Here is a 14,123-nt window from a genome sequence, read left to right as displayed (position 1 = left end):
TAAAAACAAAACCTTTCACTCTTACACCTATTAAAACTCCCCACCATTTTCGCTTCTCTCTCTCTCTCTCTCATGATGCTCTGTTCTTCTTCTACTACAAGCCATTTTCATCTCTGAATCGCCGACGTTGCGAATGGGCAAAGCCTACAAGTGGTTCAGAAGTCTCCTCGGCCTCAAGAGCATCGACCCAGCCCACAATCAGAAACCGTCGCCCAAGAAGAAGTGGAGTTTTGCCAAGTCCCACAAGGGAAAGGATCCTCTCAAGCCTCTGCAGCACGCCGTCGTTCCGGGTGCCCACAACGATGATGAAGCCAGCAAGCACGCCATCGCGGTGGCTGCTGCCACCGCTGCAGTTGCTGAGGCTGCTGTGGCCGCGGCTCAGGCTGCTGCTGCTGTTGTCCAGCTGACAAGCAGCGGCCGGAATATTTCTGTGGCGGGGAGTGTTGGCGACGATACCGCTGTGGCAAGTGTTACTCAAAGTGGCGCAGGTTACGGGAGCCGAGAGGAGTGGGCCGCTGTTACGATTCAGTCCCATTTTCGTGCTTATCTGGTTCGTTCATATCTGCTTGCAAACATGTTTCATGCACTATTTCTCTTCCTTTTCATTCGATTTTTCCAACTTCTAAACATCGATGACTCAGGTGAAGTGGGTTTCCCCATTTCTATCTATGGTGAATCATGGGGAGGCTGAGACAAACGATGCCGGTTTGTTATTTCTCCGTAGTTTTCAGCTTGCTGGAACTTCCTTAACTAATCCGTTGTACTGGCCAAAGGCCCATAACGTATATAGTATACATAGACAATTCTGTCTTCATGCCCACCTCGTTATCTGTTTCTTTGAGTTCTTCTTCTTCTCCTCTTTTTTCTGTTTCGTGTTTATCACTTTTCATTGATACAGGTGAACTGTTGGTGTTATTATGCGAAAATTTCTTTGTGTAATGTTCTTCTTTTCTCAAGAATACAATGTCAATGCACATTTTTCTATGCATACAGATGTTGTGTACGTATGCATCTATCTATTTGTACGAGTTATAATGTGGTCCATTGTAGTTCAGTTAGCCGGTGAGTTCTCATGTGGGATGGGGTCAAATGCTATGTTGAAACCGTGTGGGCTAGCAATAATCTCTCTCTAGTAATTTCCCTGCTAAGTATTTGGTGTGGTGGGATGGAGTTTTCAAGCACCTGTTGGAATTTGGAATGATCTCCAAGTTGTACTTGTTAATTGATTGAAATAATGTAGTTATTAATGGGTTTTGTCCACAATGCTCGACATGGTAGTTCTGGGTCGGTGCAATATTTCATTTATAGTACATATAATGCTACTTTATTAAGGTATGTAGTGGTAGTACTAATTTTAAGTCAATGTTTCACACTACCTGTTTCATAATCCTTTGACTTGGACTTAGTCCACATGAGTTCTCGAGTTCTTCAATTTCTTTTGGGGTATGATAAGAATTTTCATTTCTTGATCTTTGAATGACGTAACACTTCTTGGAATTTCTGGTGCAAGATTTGAGCCAAATCAGTTGGGTTCTTTTGGTCGAAAATACCTACCGAATTGACTATTTAATTTTCACTGTTGTATTTTTCAGCTACTAGTTGTTTTACATATCTTTTTTAGATATAATCATTAATATAGTTTCTAATGTTTATATTTAATTGTTTGTGTATGTTGATGTTAAACGATTTAATATATGAATATATAATTTATGAATACAAATATGCGCTGAGCTCTTTGCGCCATGTTATGCCATGCACTTTTACCAGCTATGTTTGGTTCACTTTTTTTCACAATGAGCTGCATAGCTATTATATAGGCTAAGTGATGGATGCTCTTTGAGTTTGGAGGTGTCGTGGAGAGTTGCGTGCTGCTGCCAAAAAGTAAACATTGGCAGACCCGATGGTGTAACCTTCAAGTCCAAGAAGATATCTTTAATTTTCGATAGAAAGTTGGCTGAGTTAGGTTGCTTTATATTTATGGCTTTAGATTCATCATTGCTTATTAGGCTACTTTTTATTCACTTTTATAGTACTGGTTTGCTGAGATGTCTCTGTCTTCCATAATGCAACACTTTTTGCACTAGTCTTTTAGGCGCCAAGAAAGTTTCAAAGTTTTTCATGGTTGTCTGCTCGAGGCCCCGTTATGCCCTTGTTTGGCAGTCATCTTGGTCTGAAGTTTAATTATTCGATGAACATTGTTAGTGAAAGTTGTTAGTTATTTATGATTTAGCAACATTTTAGCTTCTTATGTCCTGCGTTTAATCTTTCGATCTTAAAATCTGTAGTCAAGAAGAGCTTTACGGGCACTGAAAGCATTGGTCAAGCTTCAAGCACTGGTCAGAGGTCACCTTGTGAGGAAGCAAACTGCATATGTTCTAAAACGGCTGCAGGCACTTCTAAGAGCACAAGTGAGAGCTCGGACAGGCCGAATTCTGATTTCTGAATCCCCACATTCGAACACAAAGCCCTCTCAGTTCAACTACCCGGTGAGAAAAATATTCGTCTTCCCTCCCATTTGTTTGAACTTGAATTGGTAGTAGTGGCATGGAAAAAAGTTTAGTTTAGCAGAGGGGGACCATCCTTAAGTTACTTATGTCCAGACTTCAGCATAGTAATCAAATACTTTTATTAGCAAAAAGTAGCATGCAATCTGAAGCGAAAAGTATATAAGCGGGTGGAAAGATCGTATGAATTTTTTAGGCGGGAAATGCTGGATCAAGTTATTGATTTCTTCAGTTTCTTTTTTGAAATCGAGAATGAGCATGTTGTAATATAGCATTAATTTGGCTTTTGTCTATCTTGATGTTGGTTTTTGAACATTTACAATTTTTGCCCTCAAGCAACATGAACCGAGAGTTAGGAAAAAGATGTTCTTTTTACCTGTTCCTCCTTGAGAATAAGAGTGGAAATTTTCTGTTGGTTGATACAACGAATAGATGCCTAAACTACTTAATGAGCTTGTAGGGGCCGGGAACTCCTGACAAATTTGAGCATGTTGTGCGGGCAAGGAGCATGAAGCATGACCATTTGATGATGCTTGAGGTTTGTTCTGGACTCTTTTCGTACTCCAAGAATGTGGTTTTGCTTAATCATTGTAGCATATTCCTGATAACACATTATTGCTAAATGCAGAGAAATGGTTCAAAATCAACTGGCAGTGTGAACTATGATCCAGAAAAACAGCGTATTTGGATGGACAGCAGAATGGGCGAAAGATTGTGGGAACAAGCATCTTTTACCAGAACTCTTCCCCCAGAAGATGACAGAGCTTACAAGATTCTTGAAGTGGATACTGGGAATCCGAACTCTATGTCCAGACGCAGGAGCCTCTTCTATTCATCCCATCTTAGCATGGGCTCAGACCAGAACTGTCAAAGCTTTTCTACATCAAAGGACTCAACAACCCGTCAATCAGTTCTGAGTCCATCATCAGGTGAAGCTCAATCTTTGAGCCCTCTGAAGTTTGTACAAGACGTCGATGAAAGTGCTTTCTGCACTGCCGACAATAGTCCCACATTCTTATCGGCATCATCAAGAGGTGGAAGCTCTAAGAGGGGGGCAATATTTACCCCTGCCAAGAGCGATGGAACAAGAAGCTGTCTTAGTGGTTACTCTGATCATCCAAACTATATGGCTTACACTGAATCATCAAAAGCTAAGGTGAGATCCCTCAGTGCCCCAAAACAACGTCCTCAGTTCGAGAGATCGAGTTCTACGAAGAGATACTCAGTTCATGGATGTGGTGATTCGAGGCCTGCCCAGAGGGTTTCTGCACTGCATGCCAATTTCACCAACAAAGCTTATCCAGGATCTGGCCGCCTGGACAGGCTTGGGATGCCCATTAGAGGCGATCTTGCTGGACCTACTTGCAGTCATTGGCACAGATCTTAGTAGGTTTCAGTTTCTCTTGGTTGTTCACTAATTACTAATGCGGCAAGTTAGAATACCTTTACCCAGCCTGCTATGATCGTTTCGTCTTCATGTAGATCACAGTTAACGTTGGATTTCAAGAATAATGCATTGGCAATTTGTAACTGCAAAGAACTGACTCCTATTTTATCATGGTACCCAATTTATAGGATGTTTTTTACTCCCCAGATGTTGCTAGTTACATGTAAAACTTTGTTTTATCATGTAGTATTGAATTTGAAAGCATGAAAGTTTAATCAAATATGAATCAATCATATGTAATTAACTTGGTGTACAGTTTAAAACAAGTGCAAGTGTATCACATTTATCTATGATTGGTTTTGTTCAGCCGACCTAGTTTGAATAAGAACTTTCTCAAAGACAACAAGTTTCAGGCCCACATCAGAAAAACAAACCTTCAACAAGACATGCTTCAATCCAACATTAGGAAAACAAACTTGTACTACAACAAAAGAATAGTTTTACATTAGGATGTGTAGAGTTAATACAATAATTGGATCTGTTAAATGGAACAAGATGGGCACAGCCTTATCAATGTCGGGTATTATGCATGTACAATGGGATACAGCATATAAACATCAAGAATTTTGTATGGCAAAGAATATAGTTGGAGTCGATATGGAGGCCAAAAATATAGAAAAGCAGAACTCCTGAGATACCAAAATCAATTGTTACAGCTCCACCTTGATGTAGGCACACAGCTTAGGTAATGGCACCAGCTACATTTGTCGTTTCCGTTTTCTCCCTTAAACAGCATCACTAATCCCACTGTGAATCTGCAAAGTTAGATGAAAGACGGTACACATTCAGTTTTTGACATTGAGAAATCATGTTAGAACTTAAATACGGCACAATGAAACTTTGCTAGAACAGGAGTAGCTAATTAGAGTCGACTCAGCAGCACATGTCTGTATAGCAAATTATACTTCGGAATCTATCGTGTGCTTCACTTATATTTGAAGCTTGACTAGGATGCCATGGTATTTTGCACAGTGATATGAAAATGTAAACCTAGAAATAGGATTGCTTACCCGACAATCAGCAGAATGGTGGCAACGATCCAGAAAACATATTGGTATAATGTGTACTTGGACTTCAGGCGAGTCTCGGCGGGACGATTTCGTTGTTCCAACCAACCAAACTGGGGCCGGATGAGTATTATAAAGCCAAGAAGAAAACCACTCAAAAACCCTCCAATATGTGCAAAATTGTCGACATGCGGAAGAATTCCAACAGCCAAGTTAATTGCGATGATGACCACCAGGGTAAACAATGCTGCAGCCTATTAGAACAAGAAGACTAATAATAATGAGTGAGAATTTTCAAATTTCTTGAAAGATGGCCAAGACAATTGAAGTTTTTGTCACTAACACAGAAACGGAATGCCAGATAATCTAATTCTAGGTTAAGGATCTTTTATCTCACAAGCTTGTGTGAGATATAGCTTGCGTGAAAACAAGACTTATTGATAAGTTTAGCCGAACCTGTGATTAGCCTAAAACATTCTGCCCTTTTTGTCTGTACAAATATGGGTTTTCCTTTTCATCCTGGTTAAGTACGCTATTACACTTGATAGAAAGTATAAGAACAAGAACAGACAAGTATTTGCAGAATTACCTTGTTTGTATAAATTGTCCAGTTGGTAAGTAACTCGGATAACATCGCTCCAAGAAGTCCAAACAGAGCACCAGAAGCTCCAACAGATATACTCCTCTGAATAAATAGAGAAGACAGTATGCTCCCACCAATTCCTGACAACAGGTAAACCAGCCCTACTCGTACTGCATCACACATTTCAGAACAGTTGAGATGAGAATGAATAAAAACTGAAAGGAATTTCGTTAAGTAGATGATTGACATGGACTAAATGCTCTAAGACAGTGGATTTCAGATTCAAGTGTAAAATAATATGTATATACAGATTCGTTGAAAAAGTTGGCCAATACATATGCATCTTTAAATGCATAACAGATGCTGAATTTGCTTCAAAGTAGCTTAAATTAGATACTGAAGATGCTTACTGAATCCAAATTGCTGCTCCAGACGAATTCCAATAAACACCAAACTCAGCATGTTTGCAAGTAAATGAATAACACCAGCATGCAGCCAGATACAAGTTATGAGCCTCCATGCTTGGTTCTGGTGCACTATTTTGTTCCATTCAAGTGCTCCCAATTTTTCCAGTCTGCAAAAGAAGAAGAGTAATTGAATTTCTTTCTAATAAGAAAGGTGGAAATCTTTCTTATCATGTGAGTGTCAACCGTCAAGCAAATGGTCAGATTAAGTGATAATCTAAGAGTGCACATGCCAACCGCCCACCCCATGGAATTTCCAAAATTTCTTCCGATGGATGGTAAAGAAAAGTACAAGCAACTTTTATTGTTTCATCAAAAGGTACAAGCAAGAATTTTACAAAGACCTATGGAAAGATTGCACTCTCACTTGATTATTTTTCTCGTTCTTTTACTTTTGTCCGTACTAACATCCGAACTACCTTCATATTTTCACTATTAAGCTGATCTTTTATGCCATAAAAAGCTTGGCGAACTTGAGTTTGTGTGGTATGGTAATATAAATTTCTCTTGCAAGGAGACAAGAGTTAGGAAAGGCCATAGCATATCATTGGTGACCTCAAGTACTCAAAGGATTGCAAAAGCTGAAAGTTCAACTACCCAAAGAACCAAAGGCCCTAAAAACTTGGGATGAAGATTACATATAATGATAAAATAACAGTGATACTCTCTAACAAGACCACTAGAAATAATTACATAGAACATTGTCAATATTCAAATGTTAAAACTACAACTTAATTATATCAGTCTGCATGAATCTTCAAAGCAAGTGGTTGTTGAGTACAAATAGCTAACCCATTGTTTAATAGAACATCTCAAACTAGTGAAGTTCGATTTTTGTAGCAAAAGACCATATCTCTAACGGGAGCTGCTTATCATAAACTTTGTAGTCCAACCAATTGCAAGCAACAAGGAAGTCAAAAATAGACATACAATTCTAACAGAAATATCCAAGATTGCACTGAATTACTAAGATCATATATAGAAAAGGAATAAGTTGCAGAGAAAAACCAACATAGGTATCCGATGGTTCGCATTAAGATGCTGAGACCATAAATAGGAAATTAGAAGTTGCTCATAGAGAGCAATCCAATTATCAAACTTTACATAGGAAAAACATTTTCAGAAACAAGAAATTCATGAGTTGCAGGAAATAAAACACCCACAACTAATCCACAGAGCACACAAAAGGGCAAACACAGCTCCTTAATCAACCCCAAACTCAAGAATCCCAAATCAGACAAAATAGCACGAACGTTTCTACATACATCACTCAATCACATAAACTTGCAAAAAGCCCACAAATCATGACCACTTACAAATTACATCAATACAGAGATGGGTATCTACAGAAATCAGCAATGAATGAGAGAGATAACAAGAGTGGAACTTTACGTTGAAGAAGAGGGGCCAAAGAGAGGGTTTTCCCTGAGGGGCTGAAAGGAGAGCCTCCCAAGAAACTTAACCACACAATCACCTTGAAGCCCATCATGATTCTTGGGACAATTGTTAACAAACATGATCACCACAAACATAGCAACATTTGCCACAACAATCATGGGCACCAGCCAAGAAGTCCACTGGCTGTCTGAATACTCCATATCATACACTCTCCCCCCTCCTGCTGCATAGTAAGTCTGTGGGTAGCTCTGGTTTCTGTTCTTTGTTGCTGTGCCTCTCTCCAGATCTCCATTCCCCATCATTCTTTAGACTATCTATGCAAAGTGGGCACTTTGTATAGCTCTTGTACTTTTCTGTATGTATGTGCAAAAGTCTAGATTAACTTCAGGAGAATTCAAGAATTTGGTTGAGAGAACAGGGAGGTTAAGGAGGTGGGGCTGGAGATTTCAATTTAAATGGGGTGTTGGAGTTTTAGGACAGGATGATCTATTAAGATTTGTTCACTTTAGAGAGAGAGAGAAACATGGAAGTTCCATGGGATTCTTATAGCCAAAGGTGATTCTTGTTTAAGATTGCATTAGTTTATTTATGAGTGTAAATTCCAACTTCTTTTTTCCTTATAAAGAATAAATCGATTCAAAACATTAACAAATTATATCGAATCAAATAATATAAAAATAATAATAAATTATATTAATTCAATCGATATATTAATATCAATACCAATATAAATAATAAAAACAAAAAATAATATATTACTATTAAAGATAAATTAAATATCTATATTCATAACTCATAGCGATTGTAAGAGTCACTGATCAAATTCTTCTAGTAATTTTTATACTGAAATAAATGAAAAGCAATGAAATGTGGTTTTCACATTAATTCTAACACTCCCACACGACTGCTCTCTATCTTATTTTCTATTCTATTTATTAAAAAGGAGATTAAAAATAATTATTATGATCCGTAAATATGAATTATGCAAATTGATTCTAAATACTAACTTGTACTTATTATTACGTTTCGAAAATTAACTTTTTTTTTTTATAATACGTGATTTATTACATCATCCATACATTTAAATTTGAGAATTGAGTCGATACATCAATAATTCAAATAAATTAATATATTTAAATAAGATAAAAATAATAATAAATGACTATAAAAATAAGTACACATTCACGTTCATAATATTTGAACTCACAACTTTTAAGATTACATAAAAAAAAGAAAATAAAAACTAAGTTATCACTTAATGTATAATTTAAAAAATTAAATAAATTAATTATCTTATTAGTTGAAGAATATTTTTAATTTTATAAAAAATTAATACAACAGTATTATTAACCATCATTTATAAGTACGGGAGAGTTAATTTTATTAGTATATGATAATTAAAGAAGAAGAAAGAGACGCGGAAAATAAGCGGAATTGGCAATTGGCAATTGGGGAGTTTGATTTTGAATGGGGCAACGCTGTGACAGCTAATTAATTGGCCTGCCCAATTGTCTTTCGTACTATCCCCATTCCAACCCCACCCCCACACCCACCCTACCTTCTAGGTAATTTAATTCGGCCAACTACGATGGTTCTTTATTATATCCAGGATAATTATATTTTTCTTTTTTAATATTTGATATAATTATACAGTTCTTTGAATTTGAAAAATTATATTTAATATTTTTAATATTTATTTTTATTCAATAAATTAATTTTTTCATTAATCAAAATTTATTACATTTGTTGATGTTAAAAAAAATGAATGAAAATTTATACTTACTCCCAAATAATTTTATTACAGGCCAAATAAATTTTTATATAGAACCGAGCATATAAAACCCGAGAGCATAGCAAGATGCGCTAGGCGGAGCAATCGCTCTGAAGCAGGGTTTTCTTCGATTATCAGCAATGCATGTATGAAACCCAAGAAAATTCCGAAGGTGGAGGTTTAGTCAAGAACCCAATTTTTTTGGGTTAGTTTTTTTTCTGGCCAAAATTATCTTTTTACATCTTTACACATTGATATATGTGAAAAGGTATATCTTAGTCCTTATAAAGGCAGTTTAGTAAAAAAAAATATATATATATTCGACCTACAATAAGTCAGTAATGAATCCATTTGGGTAAATATGAATTTACATCCAATTTCTTTTTTCTTTTAAGCTAATATCAGAAAATTTTGATGAAAATCTATTTATTAGATAGAAATAAATATTAGAGGTACTAAATATAGTTTCTCAAATCTCAAAGGGACGACATATAGCTATACCAAATTTTAGGAGAGAGCGATCTAATTATCACTTATATTGATATATCAAATTCATATACAATATAATTATTCAAAATTTATCGATATATTGATGTAATGATATAATTATAGCTTCTCTAGTATATATATATATATATATATATATATATATACTGGTGAAATACGCAGGAGTGATTGAATCTGTGAGCATGTAGCAAATTGATGTATGTATAAAATATAGAAAATTATAAGTAATTATTTTTATTGAAATTCGGGTTCCATTTTTTTATTTGATATTCTTTTTTATAAAAATGAAGGTAAATGAGTACAATGTTTGAAATATAATATAGAGAACAAAAGTTAATATAGAAAAATCACAAGATACATTTTGAATTGTCCACCTTTTATTTATTTAATACATTAAAATTGTTACTATTTTTTATTTGTTTCATCATGTTGCTTTTATTCCAAATTATTTTATATATTCTTAATCTATAAAAATATGGTAATTATATATATATATATATATATATATATTTGGTGGTTCAAATTTTTATTTTTATTTTTTTTGGAAATACATCAATAATAAATCAAATAATATACTATTACTACAACTTTCAATATGTAATACATCCATATTTCTAAATCAACCAACACATTTAAAATAAACAAAGAAACAACACACTACCATTAAAAGTATACTAAATACATATATTCGTAGGATTGAAACTCTTAATCTTTTAATTTAATTTGATGGTGGTTTTTGAGTTTTCAATTGCCAGCAAATCATTAAATATTGTGCGATTTACCTTCAGTTTTATTATTATGATTTTTGAAGTAAGAATGATAAACTATTATTAATATCTAATAGGGACTATATATTACAATAATTATATATTGCTCAACAACACTTGCTATTACAGTAGACATCAACTTCTACCATGCAGTACACAGTGGCAACATCCCACACACATGGCTGGGTTCAAATTCATGACATTTAAAATTATGGGGCATCAACTTCACTAATAAAGCTAGGCCTCATTGACTAAAGGAATTGGAAATTAGAGAGTGAAATAAAACGGAATACAAGTAAGAAAAGAAACTCTGAAATCAAATGCATCAAATACCCCTTTTTTGATTATTGTAAAAGAGGATTTAGAACAAGTTCGAAATTATGGATTTAAATTCTAGCATACCTATATTATGTTGAAAAATATTTTCAATCATAGTATAATTTTAAAAATCAATCAAATTTAGTAACAGTTCATAAAACAAACACGTTGGAACAAATAAAAAATTAGTTAGATATGCTATTATAGCATAAATTTGAATCCAAAACTTACAAGAGAGTGGTATCATAACAACTCTCGATCTAAAGTAAATTACCAACCAAATGATAGAAATTCATCTATTTGCCTTTGAAGAAATTATATGCCCCATATTCAAGTGCACCGACACTACATAACTTCTTCTAGGATAAGGATAAGATGGTTCTATTCTTTCCGCACTGCACTATATTGAAGAACAATTCGAACAATACTCACTCTCCTTTTAGTAAATTGAAGAACAGAAGCTCGGATTTTGGGAGAGAAAATCAAGAGATAAAGAGGAAATTTCATATGTTTGTGTTGTTGTGGTGTTGGTGTTGGTTGTATTATGTTTGAAGTGAGGAGAAGCAGCAACATTTAATGCAAAATTAATTTTGATCATAAAACCTCAGTTAAAACGGTAAAAAAAATAATTTCATGTGCAATGAATTAGTAGTTACAGGTATACAAGGTAAATTCAAATATTTTTGCTGCAAAAAGATATATATTGAGACATTCATCCTAGCGCCAGAACCCATGGCTGGAGTCAGAGTCGGGTCAGGTGGGTGGCGGTGACCCGCGTGTGAGGCAACCTCATGTTCACCCTAATTTTCATAACACTTCAAAAAGATATATACTGAAACATTCGCCCTAACGCTTATGGTCGAAGCCGAGGCTAATTGGGCGAGCAATAATGGCGTGCGTATGAGGCAACTTTATGTTCATTCTAGTCTTCATAATACTTGATAAGCCACTTGAAAATTAAACTTAATATAAGAAGCATATATTGTACATAAGCTTTCAATTGGGGATAAGAAATAGTGTAAAAACAGTCACCCCACATACATCTTACATACATACCAAAGGCCTAAAATCTTTCCATCATACTCCTCTGTGGGATAGAATCACTGCTCCTTTTTCTACTCAATCCAATCTATCGATTCCACTATGTATTGGCATCCAAAAGTAATTGTTTACAAATTAACAATATTATCATGCCAATTATAACATATTATTGGTGTTTGCTTCACTTTATATAAATTTATAATAATATACTTTATATTTTTTTAAGGATAAATTACAGCGATCTCCCCTGAGATTTGATATAATTACAATGGATAGAATATCCATCATCATTTGAAAAATTACAAATACCTCACTAATGTTTAATGAAATTATATGATCCTTGAATTGAGGTATGAAATTGTCAAGTTTGCCCTTATTATATTTTTTTTAAATTAAAAACTTATTAAAAACCGTACGAATGGATGAAAAATTTTAAAAATTATCCACTTAGTTCATAAAAAATAATTAAAAAAACTACAAAAATAAATAAATAATTTTTAATTCACGAGAGCATTTTGATCAGTTCACCATAAAAAATTGATGAAAACCTAACGGATTGAGCTAATTGTTAGATAGCCGTTAAAATCAAAGGGTATTGATAATTTTTCAAACAACGAGAAATATTCGTAATTATACCAAACCTCAAAAAAAGTTATTGTAATTTATTCTTTTTTTAATTATATTAATATATTAATTGAATTAACATATTACTTAATTTTTTAACGTAATAGAATATTAATGTAACTATATAAGTATGCTTCAATCATCCAGAAAAAAAAGAAATCCCAACCACTGCAAATGGGTGAAACAACTAGTGGTTCTTAGATATACAAATTAGCTTTGTGGTGGGAAAACTAAGCAATAAATTAGTGCCAACAGCAAGGATTAATGTTAAACCTAACACCTAAGAATTCAATCAACTCCAATGTCAAAAACTTTGTCCACCATTGAATTAGGGCGCATCAACTAATAATAAAATTAGGGTAGTGGATTTGAGAATTTCGTATCAACAACTTTTTGTTAGGGTTTGAATTTTCTGCAAATGACATGCCTCTGGTATTTGATTCCAAATTTTAATTAAAAGGTCATAATATTCTAAATTTGACATCCACGAGGCTGAGCAGATTCAATACAACTTTATAAATGGACAATCGATTCTAACAATTGCCAGTAGCCAAGGATTCTGCCCCAACCAATAATCTCTTCGACTGGCTAGGGTTGAAGACTTTAAGTCCCATAGTTCGAGCCTATTCCACCAAATCTAATGATCAAGTCCTCTTATCTAAATATCAAAAACTCAAACCTAACAAGAAATGTTTGATCGAATAAAAATTATATTTCAATTTCTAGTGTGTTGGTAGAACTTCGGGTGAACAAATTTACAAGCAGCTTTAACGAAAGAAACATCTCATCAAGGAGGCGCAATACTAATATCTTGGGAAGAAATAGGAAGAAGCAACCAAGAGACTCAAGAACTGCTCAAGGGATTGATTGTAAATATCAGAGAACACAAGCTATTTCTATAAAGATAAAAACCCATGTCTAACAGCCTTACAGGCTAATGCTTAAGAACAAAAAACAATAGCACCGATTCAGTACAAAAAACTAATGGAATAGATGGATATCCATTCCAATAAGCTTGATAGAGAAGTTACGACAAAAAGTGAGATGAGATGAGATGAGATGAGAAAGAAATTTAACGCTTGCCGCCACCACCTCCAATCTTCGGACCCTTAGGCATAGCACCCTTGGGTTGACTACCCTTGCTAGTCTTCTGCTTGGACATCGTCTCTGCCTTCTTAGCTTTCTTCTCATCCTTGGTTTTCTTGATTCTCTCCTTGATTTCACTGAGATAAGAAAATAAAATTCAGAAAATGTGGCTATAAATGCAAATTTTATCCAAGACACCACCCGAAAAACATTTGCAGGCATGTTATCATCCAGCATTCTAACTCCAAAACATACCGTAAGGCAGCTTCACGTGCTGCGTCACGGACTTCGGGCTTCTCAGCTCTTCTCTTCTGAATAACTTCCAAAGTGGCACCAACAATGGACCTTGAGTATGGCTTCTTGGTGGTTCTGCGCCTCTTCTTCACAGCTTCAGCAGCAATATCCTATGAACGAGTCAAAGAAACCTTTTAGCTAAAGTGGACCTATGAAGAGTTCCAAAATGTCCGAGGATCAAATCAAGAGGAACAATACCTTCTTATGTTGTTTCCGGTACATAGCAGTCCAAGTAAGCTTTGCAGGCCTCAGGCGGTTGTGGAAATACCTCTTGCATTTTGAGTTAGCAAAGAGGAAAACCTGAAACGCATA

At 35.0% G+C, this 14,123-nt stretch overlaps 3 protein-coding genes across 3 annotated transcripts in view; 1 reads left to right on the top strand and 2 right to left on the bottom strand.

Moving 5' to 3' along the window:
- On the top strand, nt 1-4,097 carry LOC105164138. The gene is made up of 4 exons (XM_011082717.2): nt 1-550; nt 2,286-2,486; nt 2,965-3,042; nt 3,133-4,097. The coding sequence occupies exons 1-4, from the start codon at nt 134-136 to the stop codon at nt 3,889-3,891; spliced, it is 1,455 nt and encodes a 484-aa protein (XP_011081019.1). The 5' UTR covers nt 1-133; the 3' UTR covers nt 3,892-4,097.
- LOC105164137 (RHOMBOID-like protein 2) lies at nt 4,327-7,964 on the bottom strand. Its single transcript, XM_011082716.2, has 5 exons — nt 7,398-7,964; nt 5,952-6,115; nt 5,548-5,711; nt 4,962-5,212; nt 4,327-4,706 (listed from the first exon to the last, which is right to left on the bottom strand). Exons 1-5 carry the CDS (start codon nt 7,703-7,705, stop codon nt 4,595-4,597), a joined length of 999 nt encoding a protein of 332 aa, XP_011081018.1. The 5' UTR covers nt 7,706-7,964; the 3' UTR covers nt 4,327-4,594.
- Nucleotides 13,273-14,123, bottom strand: part of LOC105164136 (60S ribosomal protein L24-like) — a 1,928-nt gene continuing 1,077 nt past the window's right edge. The window contains exons 3-5 of the mRNA XM_011082715.2: nt 14,010-14,111; nt 13,773-13,921; nt 13,273-13,654 (exon numbers count right to left, since the gene is read on the bottom strand). Of these exons, the coding sequence (XP_011081017.2) occupies nt 13,504-13,654; nt 13,773-13,921; nt 14,010-14,111 (402 nt within the window). The 3' untranslated portion in view covers nt 13,273-13,503. The remainder of the gene's footprint in view (nt 13,655-13,772; nt 13,922-14,009; nt 14,112-14,123) is intronic.

This window comes from Sesamum indicum, linkage group LG6 (assembly GCF_000512975.1).
Source record: "Sesamum indicum cultivar Zhongzhi No. 13 linkage group LG6, S_indicum_v1.0, whole genome shotgun sequence".
Taxonomy (NCBI): Eukaryota; Viridiplantae; Streptophyta; class Magnoliopsida; order Lamiales; family Pedaliaceae; genus Sesamum; species Sesamum indicum.
Note: the sequence above shows the minus strand (reverse complement) of the source record. Positions and strands in the feature narration are given on the sequence as shown.

What these genes read in the sequence shown, in the direction of transcription:
- LOC105164138 (XM_011082717.2), top strand. Translation starts at nt 134, where the DNA reads ATGGGCAAAGCCTACAAGTGGTTCAGAAGTCTCCTCGGCCTCAAGAGC. An exon ending in CCTCTCAGTTCAACTACCCG is followed by an intron (nt 2,487 to 2,964) that starts GTGAGAAAAATA and finishes ATGAGCTTGTAG; the next exon opens with GGGCCGGGAACTCCTGACAA. An exon ending in ACCATTTGATGATGCTTGAG is followed by an intron (nt 3,043 to 3,132) that starts GTTTGTTCTGGA and finishes TGCTAAATGCAG; the next exon opens with AGAAATGGTTCAAAATCAAC.
- LOC105164137 (XM_011082716.2), bottom strand. Translation starts at nt 7,705, where the DNA reads ATGATGGGGAATGGAGATCTGGAGAGAGGCACAGCAACAAAGAACAGA. An exon ending in GGAGCAGCAATTTGGATTCA is followed by an intron (nt 5,712 to 5,951) that starts GTAAGCATCTTC and finishes TGTGTGATGCAG; the next exon opens with TACGAGTAGGGCTGGTTTAC. An exon ending in GGACAATTTATACAAACAAG is followed by an intron (nt 5,213 to 5,547) that starts GTAATTCTGCAA and finishes TTGTTCTAATAG; the next exon opens with GCTGCAGCATTGTTTACCCT.